The 26,080-nt window shown below is 49.5% G+C and overlaps 1 protein-coding gene and 1 long non-coding RNA gene across 2 annotated transcripts; one reads left to right on the plus strand and one right to left on the minus strand.

Annotated features, from left to right (window-relative positions):
- Positions 1 to 326: 326 nt before the first annotated feature.
- On the plus strand, positions 327 to 25,653 carry KCNJ5 (potassium inwardly rectifying channel subfamily J member 5). The gene is made up of 3 exons (XM_032168169.2): positions 327 to 442; positions 20,100 to 21,046; positions 25,266 to 25,653. Exons 2-3 carry the CDS (start codon positions 20,110 to 20,112, stop codon positions 25,586 to 25,588), a joined length of 1,260 nt encoding a protein of 419 aa, XP_032024060.2. The 5' UTR covers positions 327 to 442; positions 20,100 to 20,109; the 3' UTR covers positions 25,589 to 25,653.
- Positions 11,312 to 13,345, minus strand: KCNJ5-AS1 (KCNJ5 antisense RNA 1). Its single transcript, XR_009215582.1, has 3 exons — positions 13,210 to 13,345; positions 12,122 to 12,267; positions 11,312 to 11,468 (listed from the first exon to the last, which is right to left on the minus strand). It is a non-coding gene; the product is annotated as a KCNJ5 antisense RNA 1 (long non-coding RNA).
- Positions 25,654 to 26,080: the final 427 nt, after the last annotated feature.

A 26,080-nucleotide genomic window follows, 5' to 3' on the forward strand; every position in this document is an offset into this window, starting at 1 on the left:
CCCGCCCCCCGCCGCCAATGCCGGTGGCCCTTCCAGTCGCGTTACTACCCAGAGAGTCATCTGTACCAGGGACGGAGGGAGAGAGGAGAGGGAGGAGGGGACACACACAGACACACACACACACACACACACACACACACACACTGAGAGAGAGAGAGAGAGAGAGAGAGAGAAAGAGAGAGAGAGAGATTGTTCCAGCTGCTCTCGCTAGAGAAAGGGAGTGACCCAAGGGGCCGCGAGTGAAGGGACAGGATGGCTTAGGCACCTCTGCCCACAGGACCCCACGACAGGGAGAGGTTCCAGCTACAGCTCCTCCGTGGGGTCATGGCAGGGGCTGGGGAGTCCCCTCAAAAGCCCTGAGCGCCCCCTGCACCGCCGCTAAGGGACACCCCAGAAGTTAGCATCAGTGGGACTCGGAAGCTCTGATCTCAACAAGTAAGTTGTCTTCTTTTCCTCCTCCGTTTCTCCCCCAGCTCGCGGTTCTGGAGGGCAGGACGCCACCCGCAGGTGTCCATCGCCTGGGCAGCAGGCTCTCACAGGGAACCTGCTAGACTGGGAGCCAGGGGGATAAGGAAAAGCTTAGGGCAGGTCCAAGTTTAGGGAATTGGAGATCTCCGCGGCTGCAGGCTGCCCTGGGCGTTGGGAGCCCAGCCACAAACACCTTCACTTCTGGCACTAGACCAGGGCTACCTGGGGGTGCCCCAGATCTCCCAGCAGTGGTTTGAGAGGCAACAGTGGCCAGGAGTGGGTGGGGTGGGGAGGACATTTTTCACCTGGTAGGACTCTTCCTTCAAATGGGAGCAGGGAGGGCCAGGATGGGGGCGGTGTCCCCCTCAGCCTTAGATCCCCAGCCTAATCTTGCTTTCTCTTTTAAGTGTGGCCAAATTGGAAACACGGCCTTGTGATTTCTGCCCCCCTCGCTGCCCAAGTCACTTCCTGCGTACCTCCCTATCTCCTTTTAAGCAGCTTTCAAACGGTTCAGAAAGGCCAGGGGTCAAGGCTGTGAGGACAGAGGATAGGGAACAGAGAAGGCCAGCCCTGTCATTGCTCTCCTTCTCTTCAAGTCAGTGCTTCTCCCTGAGGAGCTGTTGGCCCCCTCGTTTTATCTGTGCCTCCCCTCAAACAGGGCTGTCCTACCCCGCGGGCTGTGGAGGGCGTCCGGTCTGGCCCCCAAAGTTCTAGGACCCACCCTGAACATCAGGGTGAGCAAGGCCAGCCCAAAACCTGCTCCAGGAGCCTTTTCAAAAACCAGAAGAAGATCAACAGGAACGTGCCAAGTATTTTACTCTGTTTCAATCCTTTTAATAAGCTGAGATTATCGTCCTCCTTCTACAGGGGAAAAATTGCAGCCCAGAGAGGCTGTGCAACTTGCCTCAGGTGCACAGCTCATAAAGGGAGATTCTCTCCTAGGTCTGACTCCAAAACGTACCTTGTTTTCATCAAAAGCCATGCTTTTTTCTGTTCTCAAAGCACTTTTCCATGTGAGGAAAAGGCTAATATTTATGAAACCAAGGTGCCGAGCTAGATACGTTTACATGAGTTCATCTTGACACCAGTCCTGTGGGGCAGAGCTTATTTCTTCTGTTTTATAGATAAGAGTAAGGGTAACAGAATTCCAGGCACTAAGTGGCAGCAGCATTATTATCTCCAGAACTCTTGTCCTCTGGCTTTAAATCCAGGGTCTTTCCACTAACAAAAGCTAATTCTGAAAGCTGCTCGTCTTCCCACATCCCTGCTTTTCCTCAAAGCCAGGTGTAAACTGCATCATCTGGCTGAATGAGGCCCTCAGGCTTTCTGGAATCTGAGGAATGAACAGGGCAGAGCAAATGAAGTGGGAGTTAGAGGCCCGTGGTTAGACTCTGGCATAAAGAGCTTGGTCGGCGTGGCTGGTATTTTAAACTATCTATGGACCCCACCTGAGATGGCACCATTCTGCCTAGAGGCATAAGGCCTTCAGTGGAATGCCCAGGGCACAGGGTATGTGCTTCTTGGAAGAGCAGCAACAGGGCCACCATTGAAAGAGGGGAAGCAACACACAGAGAACGTGCCGGCTCAGGAGGCTGAGGTGAGAGGATTACTCGAGCCCAGGAGTTCAAGACCAACTGGGGCTACATAGCAAGACCCCATCTCAAAAAAAAAGAAAAAGAAAGAAAAAGAACGGATGGAGAATATGCCTATACATTCCACAAAGCACAAGGATTGTCCCCAGAACAATATTCTAGACCTACTACCTAGCTCTCCAACAAAAAGGGAACCAGCCACTCAGGCATGGCTGTTTTCTGGCCTCTCCAAAAGCTGCTATAAACTGCTGGCATTACTCACAGTTAGCATTTTTTAAGTAGCCCGCCTGCATTCAACAGAAAATGAATGTGCTCCATCCAGGGAGCAGTTCAGCTAAAGGAGGGGCCAAGGGTGAGTGGGGGTCAAAGAGAACCTGGGCCACATTCACTCTGCCCAGGGCTGTCCCCAAAGCTTAGCTGTCTTCTCTGGGAGGAAGTCAGATCTTAATGGGACTCCCCACCGTGGTTTCCCCGGAGTCTGCTGGCATGTCCTGAGCAGTGCAGAGCTCTTTGTCTGTGGGTCCAGCAGAGACACGTGTGTGGCCCTGTCACAGCAGTCCTCAGCCTCGCTGTCCCTGGTGCCAAGCAAGATCCCTTTGGGGCTTTCTGCAAGCACCTGACTGGGTTTCTTGTCCAGGAATTTGGGAGACTCTGAAGGCTGCTCTAGTCATCTGTGATGAAGTAAACCCCCAAGGAGGGAAGAAACAACTAGAATGCCCATTCTCTGCTTCCCATTTCCCCTTCAAGTGACCTGATTCTTCCTGCCTGCTGTGGGCGAAGTTTTCATGTACTTGAAAACTGCATCCACTTTTGCATTGTTTTTTTTTTTTCTTGTTCAACAACCATTCATTTGATCACCTATCATGTGCCAGCAATCATTAATTTTTAAAAACCTTGGAATGTGATCGTTGGGGCAGGGTTATGCTTTTTGTTTAGGGGAATGTCAGCAAACACTTGCATTTTCTGAGCCAATACTGATTGACTATTTAGGCTGGAGATGGAAGGATGGTGGAGAGAAGGCAGGGGTCAGGGAATCCTTAGGTAGTTCAAAGGGGCCATTTTTGGATGAAAATGTTCACTGTGTATGAGCTATAGACAGGTCATTGAGGGCTGGCAGTGTTTCCAAGAGCGGACCTGTCATTAGATAACTGTTAAGATAGTCGTCAGCCATGAAGGAATCTTTGTGTTTTTTTTTTTCTAAAGAAAAAAACAAGAAGAATGGGAGTTCCAGTTCAAAAGATTGTATTGCGGTATTTGAGTAAGAATACCTGAGTGTATTTCTCAAAAAGACTTGAGGAGTGGCTTTCTCTGGAATTGTTTTAAAACAGAGTGGACAGCTTCCACTTCTGACGTTCTGCCAGCCAAGGCTGGTGTGAGCAGCTGCCTCTGAAGGCCCTGCCTGTGCAGCAGCAGCTTATCTAGTTCCTCCTACCTTGACATTCTGATAAGGGAGCTATTCTAGTCAACAGGGCCCAGGATGGCGGGAACCCTTGCCAAGAGCCGTGCTAAGTTAAATGGTAGAGCCAAAGCTTTGACATGTGACCCTGGAGATCCTGGCTAGTGCTTAAAATGTTAACTTCCATTATCGTTCCAGGCCAGAGCAAGCTGAGGGCAAAGGTCATGGATCATCTGACCAGTTGGCAGGTGGCAACGGCACTTCCTGGTCACCAGGGATCAATCGATAGGGTGGCCAGATAGTATGGGGGACAGGAAAGGGTGAGGGTGGGGGAGAAATGGAGGGGTTGGGGAGGGAAGGAGAGCGCAAACTTGGAGTCTCATTCTCATCGCCTGTGACTCAGTGGTCCGGGGCTGGGTGTGCTGCCCACCCTACCCCTTCTCCCAGATTTCAGGCACCCAACTTTACAATCAGGGAGGTCCAATGCCATCATCCTACATTATTTCCTGCTGCTCAGAAAGGAAAATGGGAGTGGGGTGCGGTGCAAGAACCAAGAGGACCTGAGATGCTTCCTGGGACCAAACCTGTGTCTCCCCCTTAGAGTGTGCCCCCCACCCCCCCAACCCCAGGGATGACTGCACTGCTGAGCACTTGGTGCCTGGAACCCTGGGCAGTGGGAGGTGCTGCTTCTGCTTCAGCAAGGGGGCTGTCCAGCAGTGCCAGCAGAAGCCCTGGGTGTCAGGCCCCAGGAACCAGCCCACTGGACATCACAGTATGAAGGCTTCCCAGACCAAGTCAGGTTGCTTTGTGAAGTGTCCTTCTCCAGAAGAACTCCCTCAAAAATGAGTAGGGAGCTCCTACCACAGGCTGGACCTTGTGTAGGCACCTGAGCTAGACAGGCGGATCTTACACACCAGGCCTGCCCGCCCTCCGAGCTCTCAGACCACTGCCTGGGGGTGGCAGAGCTGCCGGGAGAGACTCCAGCATTGGTGCTGCGTGCCCTTAGGGAGAGGCACAGGGGTCGCAGGGGCGAAGGCAGGGTGCCCTTGGGGAGCAGGGAAGGCTTCGAAGGGGGCTTGAGAAACAGATTTGCTGGTGAAGGGGTAGAAGGAGCCCAGGGAGGGGTTTGGAGAGGAGGGAGCCAAGGCCAGACACCGGCCAGTAGGGAGGGAGGCCTGGGCCTGCGGCTGTCCCAGGGCTCCTGCCCCCAGCCCCGACCCCCTCTCCTGCGTCTCTTTCAATCTCCCCTGACTCCTAAACACTCATGCTTGGTCACATTTTATTTCCTTTCTCTTCCTCTCCCTCTCTCTCTTTCTCAGTCTGGTTCTTTTTTTCCCCTCCATTTTTGTCTTTTTTCACTCATGCTCTTGATCATAAATGCTGTTTAGTGCATTTATGCTTCTTTAACTATCGCTTTATCCACTGCAGTCATTCTTTATTTTTCCACTAAACGCTTTGATTTTGAGATCATTATAGATTCACATGCAGTTTCAGAAATAATGAACAGAGATCTGCCATTCCCTTCATCCAGTTTCTGTCAGTGGTAATATTTTGCAAAACTATAGCACACTATCAAAACGAATACATAACCGATAAGAAAACAACATTTCCATCATCAGGAGGACCTCTTACGTGGCCCTTTTATAGCCACACCCACTTCCATCCCACCCACCCTCTCCTTAACCTCTGGTAACCACTGGTCTGTGTTTGTCATCTCAAGAATGTTATGTAAGTAGAATTATACAGTATGTAATCTTTTGGGATTGGCTTTTTTCACTCAACAAAATTCTCTGGGGATTCATTTAGGGGTGTGTATGTGTGCTTGTTGGGGGTGGGGGTGAGGGATATGTGTGTGTGTGTGTGTGTGTGTGTGTGTGTGTGTGTGTGTGTGTGTGGTTTTTTTATTGCTGAGTAGTGGGAATGTACCATAGTGGGAATCCTCCATAGTGGGAAGGTACCATTGCTTGTTTAACCATTCACTTACTGAATGACATCTGGGATGTTTTCACTTTGGGGCTATTATGAATAAAGTTGCTATAAGCATTTGTGTACTGGTTCTTGTGTGAATATAGATATATAGGCTTTCATGTCTCTGGGATAAATGCCCAAAAGTGTAATTGATGAGTCATCTGGTAGTTGTATGTTTAGTTTTTTTGTTTTTTTTTTTCAAAGAACTATCAAGCTGTTTCCCATTGTGACTGCCATTTTACACTCCCACCAACAATGTATCAGTGATCCCGTTTCTCTGCATCTTTGCCAACTTTTGTTATTGTCACTATTTCTTATTTCAGCCATTCTAGTGCTATCTTATTGGGTTTTATTTTGCGTTTCCCTGATTACTAATGTCATTGACCACAATTCTTTTTTTTTTTTTTTTTTTTTTTTTTTTGAGACAGAGGCTTGCTCTGTCGCTCAGGCTGGAATGCAGTGATGCAATCTCGGCTCACTGTAACCTCCGCCTCCTGAGTTCAAGCGATTCTCCGGCCTCAGCCTCCCAAGTAACTGGGACTACAGGTGCGTGCCACCATGCCTGGCTAATTTTTGTACTTTTAGTAGAGACGAGGTTTCACCATGTTTGCCAGGCTGGTCTCGAACTCCTGACTTCAGGTGATCTGCCCACCTCGACCTCCCAAAATGCTGGGATTACAAGCGTGAGCCACCATGCCTGGACTGTTGACCATCTTTTCATGTGCTTATTTGCCCTCCACATATCCTCCTTAGCAAAATGTCTTCTCATGTCTTTTGCCCATTTTCTAATTCGATTGGCTTTTGTTGTTATTTCTGTTGAGTTTTGAGAATTTTTAAGTATATATTTTAGATACCAGTCGTTTGTCAGTCAGATATGTAATTCACAAATATTTTCTCCTACTTTGTAATTTTGCCTTTTCATCTTAACAGTCTTATTCAGAGCAAGTGTTTTTAATTTGATGGAAGTTTTATTGATCAGTTTGTCTTCTTATGGATTGTGCTTTTCTTGTCAAGTCTAAGAACTCTGCCTGCCCTAGATCTTGAAGCGTGTCTCCCATGTTTTTCTCTAGAAAGTTTTATTGCTTTATATTTAAGTTCATGATCCATTTTGAATTAACTTTGGTATAAAGTCTGAGACTTAGGTCAAGATTCTTTTTTTTGCCTGAAAATGTGCAATTGCTCCAGCACCATTTGTTGTAAAGGCTGTCTTTCCTTCACTGAATTCCTTTTGCACTTTTGTCAAAAATAAGTTGGCCATATTTGCAAAGGTCTATTTTTGGGTTCTCTGTTCTGTTCCATCAATCTATGCGTCTATCCTTCTGCCCATACCACATAGTCTGGATCACTGCGGTTATGTAATGAGTCTTGAACTTGTGTAGACTGATTCCTTCCACTTTATTCTTTTCCAGAATTATTTTATCTATTCTAGTTGCTTTCCCTTTTCACATAAGTTTTAGAATAATTTTATCTATATCTATAAAACTCTTGTGAGATTTTGATAGAAATTGCATTGAATCTGTATATGAATTCACAGAGAATCAACGTTTTTACTATATTGAGTCTTCCAATCCATGAATACAGTATGTTTCTCCACTTACTTGCTATTCTTCAGTTTCTTTCTTTGGCATTTTGTAATTGTCAGCAGTTCTTTTTGCTCCGCCATGAACTAATTGTGTGACTTTGGACATTAGTCTTTCAGACCTTCAGTTCTCTTTCTGTAAAATGTGTCTAATGACACCTACCTTGAAATGCCCTGGGGAAGTCAAATAAGTTAGCGCATGAGCAGTGCCCCATGGCAAGCGCCAAGATGCAGTTCCCTTCAGCTGGGTCTCCCATCTGTTCTTTCTTTCCTCCTCCTCAGCTTTCATTCTGATGCCCACATCCACTTACACTTCACTTTGTCTTTCCTTTTCATCCTTTGCTTTTTTAAATCCTTCTTTCATTCTCAACTCCTTACTCTAATTTTTCTATTTCTTTCTTTCTATTTTTTTTTTTTTTTTTTAGACAGAGTCTCACTCTGTCACCCAGGCTGGAGTGCAGTAGCACAATCTCAGCTCACTGCCAACCTCTGCTGTCTGAGCTCAAGCAATTCTCATCCCTCAGCCTCCCGAACAGCTGCGACTACAGGAACTCACCACCACGTCCAGCTCATTTTTTTTTTTTTTGTATTTTTAGTAGAGCTGGAGTTTCACCATATTCGCCAGGCTGTTCTCGAACTCCTGACCCCAGGTAATCCTCCTGCCTCGGCCTCCCACAGTTCTGGGATTACAGGCGTGAGCCGCCGCGCCCGGCCTTTCCTATTTCTTTCACTTTGTTTTTCTCTTATTCTCAATGGATTTTTCTGTTTTATTTCTTATCCCATGATATTTGTCTATCTCTTCTTTCTTGGATCATTTAAGCATTCCATTTTTGTGGAGTTGCTCAGACATTGAGTGTGAGTCAAGGACCACTCAGCCTGGGTTCAAATCCAGATCAACCACTTACTAGATTTGGGGCCGTTGACTCCCCCTCCTGCACCTCAGTTTTCTCATCTATAAAATGGGGAAAACAGTATCTACCTGATACCTTTTCTGAAATGCTTAAATGAGTTTATACATGTAAAGCATTTGGAATAAAATCGGGTATATGGTACAGCCCCAGTAGGTGACTATAATTACTGGGATTTTACCTGTTATGTCCAGTTTCTGTGGCTCTTTCTCACATTTACCTTCCCTCACCATCTCATCCTTTTCACTTGTATATGAATATATTCAAATTTGCATTATCTTGCTTTCAGCCTGTCATCTCTGTGCATTTCTACTTCATATTCCCTAATCATCACTGATAAATTGGCACCAGCCCAGGAAATCTGTCCCTTGGGTTATAGAGAGGAAACAAGTGGTTTTTCATTTTGATTTAATTATTAATCCCTTTTATTATTTAATGTGGAATACATACACTGTGGGGTTACAATGAAGAAAATGGATTATCACTGTGCGGCTCACTTTCAAAGAGATGCCAGGCTTAAAAAGGAAAAGTACCAGACAGACAGAAACAAACATGGGGAAAAAGCAAAATTAATTAATTTGATTTCCGTGCCCTTTTCATGGCCATGATTTATCATACATCTTCTGTGAGATTCAGGAGGGTGCATGTGGATTTTGCAAGTAAGCCAAGCTAGGTATTAAAGGGAAGGGGTGTAAGGAGTGGTAAGTGGTCCACCAGGGAGGGCAGAAAAATACTCATCCGAAGCAAATGGGAGCCTGGCAGGTTGGGAAACTCAGTCACAAGCTCACGGGCCTGCTCCTTAGGTGCAGCCCTCAATAACAGGCTTCGTCTGTGATGCAAAGTTATTTGAAAGGCACTCACCTATCACTAAGCTTTTCGAATCTGTATACCATACCTTGAATCGGGCCTAATATCTGCCCTTTTAAAAATTGCTGAATATATTTAGACTCACTTAGATATGTTGGACAGAGGGATATTTTAAATACCATCAAAATGGTCTTTTTGTCTCTGTATTTTCTCCAAAGAATTGAACTCCCCAAGCAAAATGCCAGATCTGCCTGCGCTCCTTTCAGACTAGAATTCGGTCTCCCTTTAAAAATCCTTACATGAAACACCATTTAATCCTTCTCTCTCTGCCTTTTTGTGTTTATGGTGACCTCTCAGCATTTTGGTTTCTTTAATGACAAAGTAACCATGGAATTAGTCCACAGCATTTCTAGGGTACGTGTTTCTCTCCAGATATCAGAAAATAATGCATGAGGTTTTATTACTTCCTTAGAATTGTGGTGGGGAATCCTCCAAGGATGGAGTTAAAATGAGCAGCCGATTCTCTCTTGCTCTTCTGGGCTACCCGAGGCTCTGCAGGCCCCAAACTTACCCCAAATGGTTGCCCCATTTGGCACCAACCGCCCCACTTTGTTGTGCAGCCAGAAGTCAGGGCCACCTGGCAGGCCTATTGCTAAATCTTCCAGTGTTTGTATTACATAAAACTTCACAGTCGGCGTTTCTGTGTCTACAATGCCAGAATCCTGGAAATGAGTTAACCCAAATTTGCATGCCCTCTGGCAAGCCCAACTATCCAACTATAAAAGGGGACTAATGTGACAGGATTCTCACGAGCCGACACAGGAGCTGAAGGAGCCCAACAGAGGTGCAAACTGCCATTATGATCCCATGATAATAATTCCACATACTAGGAATACCAGGATTATTTCAGACCTTATATCTGCTCTTAACCTATACCCATCCAATCCAGGGGGGCCAAGTACATTACACCAGTATTTGGTAGGACAGAATTTTTCTTGATCAAATGGCAGAGATGTCATGAACATTAGGATTTCCACAAATACTTCTATTTCTTATATAGGAAAGAGACCCAGGGTGGTAACCTGTAGAGTAACATGTAATGTGGAGCATAGGGTGTGGCCAGGAGAGCCAGGGTTATGATTCAGAACCAAGATGGCTGGACTCAAATGGGTGTGCAGTAGGAGGGTGGGAAAGCGTGGGCTCTGAAGTCAGGCTGCTGTCAGTTCAAACCCAGGTTCTGCTGCTTGCCAGCCATGTGGTCTCTGGCAAGTTCCCTCCCTGCTCTGAATCTCAGTCTCCTGATCTGAATAATGGACACATTACACTTATTCCACAGTGTTGCTGAGCTGATCAAGTGTGTTAACGCATGTAAGGCACCTAGTCCAGAGTGCAAGCGCTCGCGCGCACACACACACACACACACACACACACACACTTCACTTCCAGAGCTGTTCTGCAAAGAAAAACCAAAAGGCAGTACAAGCTGCTGCAGGCAATGAATTGATGACGTGTTTAAAACAAAAGCAAAAAGAGTGCAAAGGCCATGGAGAATGTGGCACAGACAGGGAAGATGCTCCCTGAAGAGCTTGCGCTGGTCAGGGTGTCTCCAAGCAAAACGAGGGACAACTGAGTGACTCTGGGAGCGATCTCAGTCCTGCATCCTCGTCAACACCTTGACTTTGTTCTCAACAATAATCCCACCCATGTGCAGAGCTCCCCTTTGAGGGACAGAGGCAGCCCAGAAAGGAGGCACAGGATGTACTGAGAAAGGGAGACCTGGGAGCCAGTGACAGCTCCCCAGGGATGGTCGGTCTGAGCAAGGCCGACGCAGGGGAGCCCCTCACCCACCCGAGATGCCTCGTCCGCCTTCCCAGCAGCTCCCTTCCACAGAGCGCTTAACAGCTTGCAATCAGAGAACGCTGTGTGCACGGACAGCTCCGCGGGGATGAAGTGTCCCATCCGACACAGACTGTTCCGAGATCGGCGCTGTCCCTGCCTAGCTCTGCGTTTCACTGAAAGCCCCTTGCCCTGATTCTAGCCCTCAGCCCCCACGCACAGCCACCGGCGACTCTAGCCCCCCTGGATAGTAAAGGTGCCCTTTCTGGGGTTATTCTGCTTTGAGAAGAGGTGGAAGAGCTGTGCATGCCTGGAGCCCCTGGGAGCCCATGACAGCCAGGAGCATCCTGGGCATAAATATCAGCACCTGTGGCCTCATTCCACTCATCTCGCACAGCTCTGCAGTCCTTTCCACGATGCCCTCACCGCTGGTAATCAGCATCCCTTACGTCGGCGCCAGGAACCAGCTCAAGAGGCCACCTGATCCGCCCTCCTGTGCCTCCAGCCCTCCTCTGGAAGGACTCGTAGCGCTTGCAGTCAGAAATCTCTCCCCATTGAGACCATTTTTACTGTTGGTGAACTAGAGGACTATCACATTGCCCAAGACGCTGTTCTCTGCAGCAGGTTTGCACAGGGTGCCAGTTAGGGAGGAGAAGGCAGCGAGGAACCCCGCACTTTAAGGAACAGGGATGTCATAGCAGCCGTCTGCATGGGGGAGGGGGCTGGGGAGCACAGGGCTATTGGCAAGGAGACCGGGCTAGTTAGGACCACGGGAACCAGGCTGATGGGCACTGAGGGGGCAGCCCAGGCGGCCCTGTCTACTATCACGGGCCTTGCAGATCGAGTTCTCCTCTTCCTGCCGGGCCTCCTGCCTTCGTTGTCTTGAGGACTGACAGGTAGTGTTTGTGGCAGACCTGTTAGTGCAAACAGGGAGGCTCTGAGAGAATTTAGTGGCACTACCACAACCCTTAACACCACTCTCAGCCTAACTCACAACACAGCCCAACATGTCCATGGGCGGAAAAGGCCTCTCTCGGACTCCCTAGCCCAGAAATACAAACCGGCAGCTGACAGACTGAATCTGACTCACACATAGATTTTCTATGGCTTGCTCACTTTTTCAAAAATTGTTGAATTCGTGGTCAACATGGAAAAAAATTCATCTTGAAAAGTTTAATTTCTGGCTTTTCTGGAAAAAGCAAAGGCAGGATCTTGCAGTACTGGCTCCACGGCATGGCAAGGCAATAATGAACTAGAGCCGAGTAGCAGCTGCCGCTTTAGAACTGCACGTGTGTACAGCTCACCACAGTCCCCACCACCCCCTACCATGTCCCCCAACCCAGGGCAAGTTTTGGTTGCATTTATCATGGGTTTGTATATTTGCTTTTCCTAAAATAAAGAGAATGCAATATTTTAAATGTTTCTCTACATCAAAATATGAAAATGAGGGTCTAAGACATCCCATTTAAATAAAAATAGGAGAAAGCCTACTAATTGCACGTGACCAAGAAGGATGTAGAGTGTGTCTGTGTTGGAAGAACGCGATCCGGCAGCTGCACTCACTGACCTCACACAGCCACAGCCATGGGTGTAGGCGGCAGAGCTCAGCACAGACCCACAGGTTCTGGTTACTATGGCGTGCACATCCTGCCCAGCTGGGAAATTCCAGAGTTAAGGAGGTGTTACCCTCACTCCTGGCAGAGGCAGACCTGCCTTAGATGAAGGAGACTCCAGTGAAAGGGTGTTAAGAATGAAATCAGTGGCTGCTAGTTGGTGGTCTTGTTTCTACTGTGGGGGCCGTTGTCCAAGCAGACCTTCAGAGAACAACAGGTGTTACCTGGGATGTGTGGACATCTTATTTCCTTGGAGCAATCGGGGACCTTTGGGGGCAAGTAGTGTGGTTAAAAAAGCCGAGGAGCAGCTGTTAGATGAATAGGGAGCACGCTGGAGGGGAGCAGGAGGGAGAGGGAGAACACAGCCCTGGCTGGCGGGAAGTGACCCGAGCTGCTGGGCAGCCTGTGCACAGCGGGCCACACAGCAGGAAATCATGAGTTCCTTCCCTGGTGCAAATCAGGCTGGTGTCGATCTGGCTCCATCCAGGGCCGGTTTTCTCAGGGCCTGATCCCCCTGGGGGCTCAGAACAACCCCGTCACACCCAAAGGGCTCAGGAGGAACAAGCTCCCAGGCAGCAGTGGCTGCACTTAGAGCCTTTGGAATCAGACAAAACCTAGTCCGCTGCTTAGTAACTGTGTGGCCTGAAGCAAGCTACGACATCACTCTGCTTTTGTGACCTGTAAAATGAGGCGACTAAAATGGACTTAATAGATCCGTTTGAGGATTAAATGATACAATGCATGAAAAACACTCAGCACAAAGATGGCACATAACAGGGATTCCATGCCTGACTATTATTACGGTTTGCTCCCCTGTTCTCAGGCCCACAAGGCTCTGCCACCTCACCCTGCTCACTGGGCGCCTTCCTCGCCAGGGCCTTCCTGACCCTTCCTCACCCGCCCCAGACAAGCCAAATTCAGAACTGCACCCTGGCCTCTCTCTCACTCTCTACTGCACTGATTTGTTTTGCCTGTGTACTCCCCACCAGACCAGGAACTCCTTGTGGACAGAGAACGCATCAAGGGTCCTGAATCTCATTGCCTGTTGGAGTCACCTGGGGCCAGATTCTGGGTCTAGGCATCAGCACGTTGTCCAGCTCCCAGCTGATGGCAGCGTGCGTCCAGGGCAGAGAGGTAGTGCTACTCAGGTGTGCGCTGAGGACCAGCCGCATCAACATCACTGCGGCTCCTTAGCAAAACCGTGGACTCTGGAAACCCCAGACCTGGAGAATCAGAACCTGCATTTTAGCCAGATCCCCAGGAAGGGAAAGCACAGGAACGAATGCCGGTGAAGTGTGAGTCGACCTCCTTCCACACCCAGAGCTCAACGTAATTCAAACACCCAGTGGGTGTTGAGTGGGGGTTCACTGACTGACTAATTGACTGAGTGAAGCCCTGTGTCAGCTTCCCCTGGGATTTCACACCTACTCCGTCATGTGCTATGAAACAAACAGGCTCAAAAAGTAAACCCGTAAAACATTCAGGAATTCAAAAATAGACACAGACCTAAGTTGATAGAACAAATGGTGAGGTTTTTAAATGAAATACCTGATGGGTTTTTAAAGATTTATTACCACCGGGCTCTGTGCCATTAAACCTCCGCGTACACTAGAAGATAATTTTGTTTTGTTTTAAGGTTGGTAATTGTGAAAAGCTGGGAAACCAGGACTGGCTCCTGGGAGGATCCTGTCCGCCTGTGTGGCTTGGGCACAGTCTCTGGGTGGCTGGGGCCGCTGGCCCGCCCTTCCTCCAGGAAGAGATACCCGCTGGCGGGGAGTCCCCGGCACTGCCAACGGCCTCCCCAAGCCCGTTCCCTGGGGACAGGCCCTCTGTCTCCCCTCCGCAGGCTCTTCCTGGCTCTCACCCTCCCACCCTCACCCCCAGCCCCGCCTCCTCCGCAGCCGCGGAGCTGCAGCTGACTAGGGGGCCAAACCCAGGCGGCGAGCATCGCCTTATCCAGCCCCACTGGGGGCTTCGTCCCCTGCTGGGTGAGGGGTATCCCCTGTGCCACCCTCCGAGGCCACGCTAGAGGTTGTGGCGCTCAGGGCTCCCGGTTCCTGCCGCGCTCAGGCTCCCCCGTCCCAGCCTCCCTCCCCATCTCTCCCAGGCTCCCCTCCCCTACCGCAGCCCCCCTCCCCCGTCCCAACCTCCTCCCCTTCTCTCGCAGGATCCGGCCAGGAGATCGCGGGGTGGCGGGAGGGGCGCTCTGGCGACCCTGGAAGCGAGAAGCAGGCCTCTGCAAGGCCAGGGATGAAGGTGCGAGGGAAAGCCCTGGGACCTGGACCTCAGGCGTGGGAGGGACGAAAGGGAAAGGTCTTAGAAAATTCTTCGGGCGTGGCTTCTTGGGGGGGGCGGGACGGAGGGAGGAAAGGGGGCACGGGTTCCCAATCGCACAGACGCTGCAGCGGAGCAGGGCCTCTAGGCATGCCCTCATCCAGAGCAGCTGCTGCGGAATCCGGAGAGCCCGCAGCACTAGCTGTGCGATTCCGGGCGAGGTTTTTAAACTCTCCCCTGTTTTCCCCTTTTGTAAACTGAAGATAATGTCTCTCTCCTGGGAGTGGGAGCACGATGCTGACACACCGTATGAACTCGGGACTTGTTGATTCTCCTTCCTTATCCTCAAGTTGTTGGAAGCACTCCTGCCCCTCACCCCGCACCCCTCCAGCCCCTTTCCCAGCCCTGCCCCCTGGTGGAAAATCCTAAAAGCTGCCTCTCCGGAGAGCTCCTGCAAACCAGGCACTATACACACACCTTTCATTTCCTCTTCGCAGCAGCTCTTTTTGGTGAGTACTGTTATCCCCATTTTGAGAATAAAGCAACGGAAGCTTAGAGAAGTAACTTTTCCAAATGTGCCTCAGCTCCAGGCAAAATAGGAACCTAGGTCATCTGACGCCAGAGTCAGCCTTCCTAACTGTTTATGATCTGGCTTCCGTTTCTGTACTGGATTTTCTATTTCTGCCGTAACAGATGACCACAGACATAGTGGCTGGAAACAGCACCCATTTATCAGCTCACAGTTCTGTAGGTCAGAAGTCCAGGCTTGATGCGACTGTGTTCGCTGCTCTGTTCTCACAAGGCCAAAACCAGGGTGTCTGCGAGGCCAGCATTCTCATGTGGAACTCAGGGCCCCCTTCAAGCTCCTGTGGTTCTGGCAGAATTCAGGTCTTTGTGGTTCTAGGACTGAGGTCCTCACTTTTTCTCTGGCTATCATCTGGGGGCTGTTGTCAGCTCTCAGAGGTCACCCACATTCCTTGCCGTGTGGCCCCTCCATCTTTAAAACCAGCAAAGCAGAAGCCCCCTCTGCCTAATTCCTCTAATAATTTGAATCTCTTACTTCAGGAAAAGCCCAATCCCTTCAAAGGGCTTAGGATTCGGTCAAGCTCACCGCAGATGAACTTTCTTTCTTCAAGTCAGCTCTACCATATGACATGCCCCAGTCATGGGAGTGAGGATTTCCTGGGGTTTCTCAGGGGGTGTGTACCAGGGGGCAGGAATCACGAGAGTGTCTTGGAATTCTGCCTACTTACAAGTGCCTTCTCTGTCCCCAGCATGTATTCTGGTGTTACATTCAAGTGTAACACCTTGAATGCTTCCTGCTAACCCTAAAGGGCCTTGAGGGGACTGAGGCAGCCTATTCACCAACCAGTTTGGAGCATTTTCCTATGAGCACAGTCACATATATTCCCATAGAAGAGTATACAAATATCTCCATATGAGACATAGGCACGCCCTCCTCCATTCCTCTTCCTCCAACTTCATCCCGTGTTTCAAAGCTCAGAGAGTGGTACATTTTGATCCAGCATATCTTAGAAAGTAGGAAATTGATAAAGATGCTTGTGATCACAGATAGGAAGACTGAGTCTGAGGAAAGACTCCCAGCCCAGTGGTCTCTCCAGGAAGCCCTGCTGACCCCCAAGCAAGGCTCTTATCAAGTTGCTGTGACCCTGACTCCTGACATTCTAGACCACGCCATGACACCAAGTTTTCCTCCCTGTGGGTGCGTGATGTTTGACATTCTTAATCCAGAGGTCCATCTAAATGGATGTCACATTCACTAATGCATCATCTGAAATACAACTTCCTTTGATTTTGCCTCTTTTGAGTCTTTCTCCACTTGCGTTTTCCTATCAAAGGGATTAAACCACTTTGCTGGACTTGAAGCTCTGTCTTTTCCGAAAGCTTTCATCATGTCTCAACACAGCTTCCCATTCACAGACACAGGAGAGGATGGAAGAAGAGAAATAACAGGCTTGATGAGGCTTAATAGGATTTGCTCAAGTCAGTGCCTTCCCCTGGGTCTTGCAGAGAGCAGCTAGGATGCTCAGCTTGCCTAGGCCAGCCACAGCATTCCTCCCTGTCTGTCCTCTACAGACAGTTCTGCAAAAACCCTAGCTTCAAAGAGGAAATGCTAGAATATCAACTATGGGAGGGCTGGCTCTGCGTTTATCTTCTTCATTGCTTTATGTCCAGCTCCTAGCACAGGGGTTTGGCTATAGTAGTTCCTCAATTAATGTGTGCTTAATGAGTGCATAATTAATAGAACGGATCTCGAAAACCTGATTAAAGAATTTCATCCCCATTGTCCCTGAAAATCCTTTTGACTTGATAGGCACGCAACACTGAGCCAGGGTTTCAAGGATGGGGATTTTACTTACCCTTAAAAGAAATCTGAACAGTAGAGGCTCCATGCCAGTCAGCTCAATGCTTGCCCTGCAAATTGCCCACTGGGCCTTTAGCTATTTGTCTTAGATATTCTCTACCTCTCTTTCTTCATCTTTAAAATGGGGTTAACAGGATATTGCATTAAATTTCAACTTGAGGAGAGATTATGAATACATATGTTTATTTTATTTATACTTAGGTTTGTATCATGCATTCTTTCCATGAATCCCTACAATTGGCTCCCAGGGCTGGAGGAGCAGAGAATATTATCTGGCATTTATAGCAGAGTTTAACTGAGGCAAAGAAAGTTAAATTTGTTTTTCTTTGGACCACAAAGCGGGTTTGTTGGACATTGAGTTAGAATCCAAATGTTACCCTGGGTTGAGCAAGGAATGACTTCGCAGATGATGCCAGCGCACAGGAATGCGTCCCAATATCAAATCGAAAGTAAACCACCTTTTCCTATCTGCCAGATGCAAAAAGTTTTCCAACCTGGGCTGAAGTCTCCTAGAAGATACTTTCCCGTTTCTAGTACAGCACAAAGCCTTCGCCTACAAAATGTATGCAAGTATGTTTAAAAATAAAGAAGGAAACAGTGCAGAAAATCAGCAGCAAGCTGTTTTCCCCAAAGAGCTCAGCACAGGAGGATGTGAGCTCCCATGTGCCCCGGCCAATGACTCATGCTTGTGGGCACTGTGCCTGCCCTGCCCAACCTCAGTGGCTCAGGAAGTCTGCAGCAGCACCCCCATTGGAACCCTATCTTGGTTCCAACAGCTGGGGTGTCCAGAATACACGGGGCCTCGGGACAGCAGCATTTTCCACCATCTCTCAGCATCTGTGATTGGGTTTTCAGGATGAAGTCTCCCACTTAAGGCAGAGCAAATTCCTTCTTGGGATTCTGCAAAGATAACCCCAAGCATTTTCCTCCTTGTCTCATTTATCTTCGTTAACTGCCACATGAAGGAGCAGGAAGCAGGTGGACCTATGCAGAATGGGAAATGGCCAATGGACGCCTGGGACAAAGCCCTTCAGATGACCTTTTGATATGATGTTTTAAAGGTCACCTTGAAATCGCTATAATCACCCAGGCAGCACAGGAAAAGGCCTGCCAGGCTCATCTGACTTCCCAGGACAGCTGGAATCTACCTTGGTTTGCCATTAGACAGTCGGCTCAGTGGTTGACAGACCTTTTTCCAGGTTGTTCTATTGGGGACACAGCTTCCTGGTGTTCTGCCTGGTGGAACCTGTAGCTGGAGTCACCCTCAGAATGGTGGCAGGGGAATTCCTGCAAGGGACTGCCCAAACCATCCCCAAATGGGGTCAGTTGAGACTCCAAAGAAGAAAGCACCAAGATCCAAAGCACTCATTAGGGGACTTACATGTAGAGCGCTGCACTGGTCCTCGTGACAGACAGCAAGAAAAGATCCAAAGCACTTATTAGGGGACTTACATTTAGAGCGCTGCACTGGTCCTCGTGACAGACGGCAAGAAAAGAGATGCTCCGCTTAGGTGTGTCTGCAGCAAGGGCTCTGGGTTATGGAGTTATTTGTCCTAAGGTTGGGCTAATTCCTACATGGTTAGCAACATTTGATCTTTCAGTATTTCAGGTAACAACCTAAACAGGGTTTCAGTGCCAGGGAATGTTTCCAGGGCTCAGGCCTGCAGGAAAAGACATGCAGCTGGCCAGGTGACAGAGCAGTCTAGGCATTCTGTGCTTCTCAATCAGGACAGATAAGTAAGTGGGGGTTCCTGGGGACCCTATACCTGGGAAGGAGGGTAACTGTGAATTCAAGGAAGGCTGACTTATAAAGAAGAAGAAGGGTTGAAGGATAGTATCCCTAAGGTGATGTTTCCCAGGGCCAGAAGCTCATAGAACTTTCTGGAGGGAGCAGGTCATCGGCCTTAGCATGAGCCACGGAGCATCAGTGTCTGCTGGCCATTGTGTGGTGAGTGCTGTGGGTCAGCCTTTGGGCTGCAGCCAGATAAACCTAGATCCAAAACCTCACTTGGCCACATGCTACGTGAGCTTCATTCTTCTCTTCTGAAAAATGGGGGGATAATAATGGTATTTATCTAACCATGTTGTGAGGATTAAATCAGCTAATGGATAAGCCAGTGCAGTGCCTGGCTTCTGAGTGCTCAGAAATGTAGTCTGTTATTGTTAATTAAAGAGGTCTTTCCTAACTGCATGAGAGTCTTAAAGCACGTTAAATGGGTTTTGAGGGAACTATCAGACACCTGTATTGCAGGTGTCTGGGTATCTCTTGGAAGTGTGGCAGGTACCCCCACAAACATGTTATGCCCTTTGAAGAGCTTTGGGGCTATTAACATCCGGTCCATTTCAATTTCTTAGAGGACAGGGAATAATGGAATCTAATTTTCTAATGGCGGGCCTACACAGCAATTTGTCATTTTAATAAGTGCTCAGATGGCTGCAGACTTCACGCTCAGACGGTAGGGGTGACCAATCGACAAATCAGACATATGCCGCCTTTTCCTTTCTGTCTGCTGCTAAAAGACCTCAAGATAAATGGAGAGAGCAAGGAATGAAAGAAACAGCACAGGCTTGGGCCAGACGAGCAGGAATCCAAATATCAGCTCTGCCTGATATTTGGTGGCCTGGGTGTCACTTAACCTCTTTGGAAACCCGTTTTCTTATTTATCCATCCAATTATTCAGTAAGTACTTTTTGAATACATCTATGTGCCTGGCTGTGTTCTAAGTGCTTGGAATATCAGAGAACAAAATGAACATAAACTTATGCCCCTGCGGAGCTTATATTCTGATGGTGGGAGAGAGACTGTTTGAATTAAGCCTGATTCATAAGCAAACAATATAGTGTTTATATAGTCGGGATTCCAGTATCTAAAGCCAGTGAGTTGCTGTGGCGATAAAAGCCACAATCCACGTGTAATGCATGGAACATAGTAGGCATTTAATAAACTATTGTGAGTATTCTTTTTAAATTGCTCCCAGGTTTCTCAAACCTTTAAACACTTAATGTGTAGTTTGCACCTAGATATTTTTCATTTATTCATTCAACAAACAGCTAGCGAGCATCTATTACATGCTAGACTCTGTACTAGGCACGAGGGATACAAAAGAACCCTATAAGAGAGTGAGGCCCCTGCCCTTGAGGATTTCACACCCTGACCCCTGGATAACAGAGGAGAAGCCTGGGAGAGCCCCGGGGTGGGGGTGGCCTTCCATCTTGTGTTCTAGTGAATCAGAACAGCCCACTTCACTGATGGTGTCTTTTTTAACTCAAAGCATCCCAGCTATGGCTGGCGATTCTAGGAATGCCATGAACCAGGACATGGAGATTGGAGTCACTCCCTGGGACCCCAAGAAGATTCCCAAACAGGCCCGCGATTATGTCCCCATTGCCACAGACCGTACGCGCCTGCTGGCCGAGGGCAAGAAGCCACGCCAGCGCTACATGGAGAAGAGTGGCAAGTGCAATGTGCACCACGGCAACGTCCAGGAGACCTACCGGTACCTGAGTGACCTCTTCACCACCCTGGTGGACCTCAAGTGGCGCTTCAACCTGCTCGTCTTCACCATGGTTTACACGGTCACCTGGCTGTTCTTCGGCTTCATTTGGTGGCTCATTGCTTATATCCGGGGTGACCTGGACCATGTTGGTGACCAAGAGTGGATTCCTTGTGTTGAAAACCTCAGTGGCTTCGTGTCCGCTTTCCTGTTCTCCATTGAGACCGAAACAACCATTGGGTATGGCTTCCGAGTCATCACAGAGAAGTGTCCGGAGGGGATTATACTCCTCTTGGTCCAGGCCATCCTGGGCTCCATCGTCAATGCCTTCATGGTAGGGTGCATGTTTGTCAAGATCAGCCAGCCCAAGAAGAGAGCGGAGACCCTCATGTTTTCCAACAACGCAGTCATCTCCATGCGGGACGAGAAACTGTGCCTCATGTTCCGGGTGGGCGACCTCCGCAACTCCCACATCGTGGAGGCCTCCATCCGGGCCAAGCTCATCAAGTCCCGGCAGACAAAAGAAGGGGAGTTCATCCCCCTGAACCAGACAGACATCAACGTGGGCTTCGACACAGGCGACGACCGCCTCTTCCTGGTGTCTCCTCTGATCATCTCCCACGAGATCAACGAGAAGAGCCCTTTCTGGGAGATGTCTCAGGCTCAGCTGCATCAGGAAGAGTTTGAAGTCGTGGTCATTCTAGAAGGGATGGTGGAAGCCACAGGTAAGGCGCTTTGTCCTCCTCAGCCACAGATGGCCCTACTTACACTTCAGACTTAGGCCACTGTGACTCCAGAAGATGCAGGTCTGTGCCTGAGAGTCCTGGGGTGGCACAGGCAACACATTCAATCCCTAAATTGTGGTTTGAGGGGTACTGGTACTCAAGGTTGAGTAATAGCAATAGCTAACACTGACAGGAGCTTCCCTACTTTCAGGCACTATCCTAAACAATAAACATCTATCATCTGGCCAAATGTCCTCCCACACCCTATGAGATAGTGGGGTTTTGTTGTTGTTGTTGTTTTGCTTGTTTGTTTGTTTTTGAGGCAGGGTCTTGCTCCATCACCCAGGCTAGAGTGCAGTGGCCCGATCTTGGCTCACTGCAACCTCCACCTCCCGGATTCAAGCGATTCTCCTGCCTCAGCCTCCAGAGTAGCTGGGATTACAGGTGCCCGCCACTGCGCCTGGCTAATTTTTGTATTTTTAGTAGAGACGGGGTTTCATCATGTTGGCCAGGTTGGTGTTGAACTCCTGACCTTGTGATCCACCTGCCTCGGCCTCCCAAACTGCTGGGATTACATGCGTGAGCCACAGTGCCCAGCCAAGATAGTTTTTATTAAGGTACAGATAAAGAAACAGGGACAGAGACAGGCTAAATTATTTGCCCAAGAGCAAGCACTTTCGAGTGATAGAGCCAGGATGGAAATTGAGGCAGAGGACACCAGAGCCACCACTTGTTTCCAACAGGACAAACTGCCCCTTCGTGGAACAAGTGTTCTACCCAGAAGAGCTCGCTGGTCAGATGGCTCTGGTAATCACAGGGTGAAACAAAAGCGAACTGGTTTCTTTACAGTGGACTTCTCGCTGTCCTTACCCACTGAGTCTCATCACTGGGAAAGGAGGGGATGCAGAATTTCCTAAACTCAAAAGGTTCTTACCAACCCTTTACTTGGAGAGACCTTTGCTGCAGGGGAAGGGCTTTTGTTGCTGGGTCCCCTCTGGAGCAGCCAGCCCTCAGCATTCTTGCAGAAGTTTGGCTTAGTGAACCCAGGGCAGGCAAGGTTCCTTTCTCACAAAAAAACAGTGCATTCATGCTGAGGCATCGACATCCGTGTATGCCCAAGAAAATGCCCTTTGTGCAGCCAGCATGGCACCTCCCTCCTCACTCACCGGCAGCTGGTAGCCAAGGACCCCCCAATTCCTCAGCCACTCAGCCATGGCAGACCTCTGTGAGGTGGCTCCAGGGAGTCTAAAGCCTGGGACCGCCTGAACTCTGGTAGAGGAGGACCCTAGTCCCCACCCCACTCCCTGCAAAACCCAACATCCTGCGTATTTCATTTCTTCCTTGTGCTTTCCTTTCTCTCTCTCTTTTTTTTTTCAACCAGGTACAATGAGCAGCTTGTCAGGCCCTAAGGATGGGTTCTAGAAATTCAGTCACACTCAGAATGATGCATGCCTATTTTTCTAATTCTTGCAAATGACAGTGTAGGGCTGGCTTAGTCTCATTTTACAGATGTCGAAGCTGAACCTAAAAAGCATTATATAGACAGGGAGTGTTCATATTCAGCTCTTCCACTTACAAATCTGGAGCTTCTCTCATCTCTCTGCCCCCCTAAAATACTAGGGGCCTGTCAGAAAGATGGCCAAGCACACCTCCCAGCCCCCAGGAAGCTGGCTGCTGGGCAGGGGACTCAGACCCAGACTCCACAAGCCTTCCCATTTTGAAGTCGGTGGAACCAGGAGAGGGCAATGACAAGCTCCAGGGACTGGTGCCAGAGGGGGCTGCTCGGCCATCTGCTGGGGGCTGGAGCCTGGCAGGCAGCATATGGTGGCAGGCGGGCATCCCGGTGGCTGAGGACAGTCAGGACTCAGGAAGCTTCCCCCCACAGAGCTAGGGGCTTGCAGGTCACCCTGTCCTTGGCTTCGGGGTCAGAATCAGGACACAGGCTGCATTTCAGGGGAAGAGCTCCACTCTGAAGCCACAAAAAAGGGATTGGGTGAGAGACATGGGGTCAAATCATAGCATGCCTGACCACTCTCCAAGGCCATCCTCACTCCCCAGCCACGCAGTGGGGAGAGGCTCACAGTGGAGGGAGCCAGTGCTATCAGCCCTGCTGCACCCCCAACCACGCCTCCCTCAAAGTCAGGGGCCCACCGTTCACTTGTTCTCACGGTTTGGCCTCCTTCCCCTCCCACAACCTGGGCTATGCTTGCTCTGTCTCACAAACTGTAGGAGAGATCCAGGGAGATAGGGCAGGAGACCCTGGCCCACAGCTGTCCTGGATGTGGATGGTTTGGTTGTCAGGCACATGCAGCCAGGTATGGGTTGGGAATCCATGCCTCAGCTTGAGTAGCACAACTCTGGCGTATCCTGCCTGAGCGGGTTTGAGCAAGCTGCTTACCTTGTCAGCAAAGTGGGGAAAATCAGTCTCTTAGAGCTGTTGGGAGGATTCAAGATGAAAAGGAGCACCCTGTGCTGATCACTATACCTGACACCTGGGGAATCCTTTCCAAATGTATTGAGCAATGACAGGGACACAGCAGGATCTCTAGCTACAGGGCAGCCGCTGCCACACCCCATGAGGAGCAGGAGGAGCCCCAAGGGGAAAGTTCCTGCCCATACCTTTCCCAAGGCCCTGGGAGCCTGCAGACATCTGGCATGGTCTAGGCTGCTCAGGGCCCGGTTTGGCCCTCTCTGCCAAGGCTGTGGGGACACCAAGGGTGAGGACCGAAGGGAGAGACCCGGCCCAGGCAGGCATCACTGACAGCAGAGAGCAGGCTGTGAGCCCACCTGTGTGAGTGCGCTGGGGCTGCGAAGCAGCCTTGGACCTGGGTCTGCTTTGTATGAGCCCCTCCCAGAGAAAGCCCAAAGTGGGAGCTGGAGATGGTGGCCTTCAGCACCCAACCAGCACAGTTAATGCCTTCCTTGGCCAGAAGATTAAATATCAGAAAGCTGCTTTCCTGTGACCCTAAGCACAGAGGCCTCCTCATCCATAAACAAAGCTGCCCTCCTCTCTGGAGAGAAAGCAACACCTAAAAATAGCATAGGCATGGCACGGGCTGAGTAGACAGGGAAACGAGGCATTGGAGCAGCCTCAAATCAAGAAGCCAAGCTCTGTGTGTGCGTCTGCTCCTCTTCCTGTGTGTATGTGTGTGTGTATGTGAGTGTGAAGCCCTCTCTCCATATGTGTCTACCCAAAACAATCCCCATATGTTCCAAATGCCTGTCAGCTTCTCCGTGTTCATTCATGCTGAATTTATCTTTGCCCTTTCCTGCCTTTTTTCCCATCTTAATCTTCTAGACCTGAATGCTGTTTTCAGGAACCAAGTCCCTGCCTTCAACTATTCCAACATCTTTTCACTCCAATCTCTGGGAAATGACTTTCAGAATCTTGCATGTTGATTTCTAATTCTCTGCCACCACCACGCCTTGAACTCCTCCAGGGCAAGGACTGTGTCTTATTCAGCTTTATATCTCCACTATGCTTAGCACAAAGTAGATGTTCATGAAATGTTTGATGAGTGATTGGATGGATGGAGGAATGCATGAATGTATGGATGATTGGATGGATGGATGGACGGATGGATGGATGGATGGATGATTGCATGGATGGATGACTGGGTAGATGAGTGGATGGATGGATGATAGGATAGATGGATAGATAATTGGAAGGATAGATGAATAAATAATTGAGTGGATAGATGGATGATGAATATTGGATGGATGGATGGATGGATGGATGGATGGATGGATGGATGATTGGATGGATGGATGGATGGATGGATGATTGGATGGATGGACGGATGGACAGATGAATGGATGGGTAGATGGCTATATCTTTGCCCTCTCCTGCCTTTTTTTCCGTATCTGGATGGATAGATAATTGGATGGATGGATGGATGGATGGATGGATGGATGGATGGATGGATGATTGGATGGATGGATGGATGGATAGATGAATGGATGGGTAGATGGCTATATCTTTGCCCTTTCCTGCCTTTTTCTCCGTATCTGGATGGATAGATAATTGGATGGATGGATGGATGGATGGATGGATGGATGGATGGATATATCTTTGCCCTTTCCTGCCTTTTTTTCCATATCTGGATGGATGGAGGGATGGATGGATGGATGGATGGATGGATGGATGGATGGATGGATGAATGGATGGATAGATGGATGGATGATTGCATCATAATGCATGTAACTTCCGTTTCCCCAGGCATGACCTGCCAAGCCCGGAGCTCCTACATGGATACAGAGGTGCTCTGGGGCCACCGATTCACACCAGTCCTCACCTTGGAAAAGGGCTTCTATGAGGTGGACTACAACACCTTCCACGACACCTATGAGACCAACACACCCAGCTGCTGTGCCAAGGAGCTGGCAGAAATGAAGCGGGAAGGCCGGCTCCTCCAGTACCTCCCCAGCCCCCAACTGCTGGAGGGCTGTGCTGAGGCAGAGCTGGATGCAGAGGCTGAGCAGAAGGAAGAGGATGAGCCCAAGGGGCTGGGTGGGTCCAGGGGGGCCAGGGGCTCGGTGTGAGGGCTGCGGCCTCCCTAAGACCTCCTGTCACTGGCTTCAGTGAACACAGACACTGCAAAGCCTGGGACCAGGGGAGGGGAATCGTTGAGTGTGCTGTCTGGGGGCTCAGGAGCCATCAAGGCTGGGGGGAGGAACCATAAACCCAGGCCTCACGGCTCCCAGCACAGGGCCTCCCTGAGCCAGTGGCATCCTGCCTGGGCCTCCCATGGCAGTGCTGCCTCTTGTGGGTGCTGGCTAAGGGCCAGGCCAGTATGAATTTCCTCGTGGTGAATGTTACGGGGTGGCATCTGTTCTCTCCCTGCCCTGGGTCTTCCTTTCTTGGGTCTTACAGACCCCTCCAGGGGCTAACACCTAGAGGGAACCATCACCTTGTCGCCTCATTCCTTCCACCCTGAGGCTTGCTGTGGATTCAGAGAGGAGCCTTACCTGATGGGAACTCAAACCTCTAGTCTGGGATGAGCTCACAGAGCCCTCATGGGTTAAGATGCATCC

Source organism: Hylobates moloch, unplaced genomic scaffold (assembly GCF_009828535.3).
Source record: "Hylobates moloch isolate HMO894 unplaced genomic scaffold, HMol_V3 SCAFFOLD_11, whole genome shotgun sequence".
NCBI classification, from domain to species: Eukaryota; Metazoa; Chordata; class Mammalia; order Primates; family Hylobatidae; genus Hylobates; species Hylobates moloch.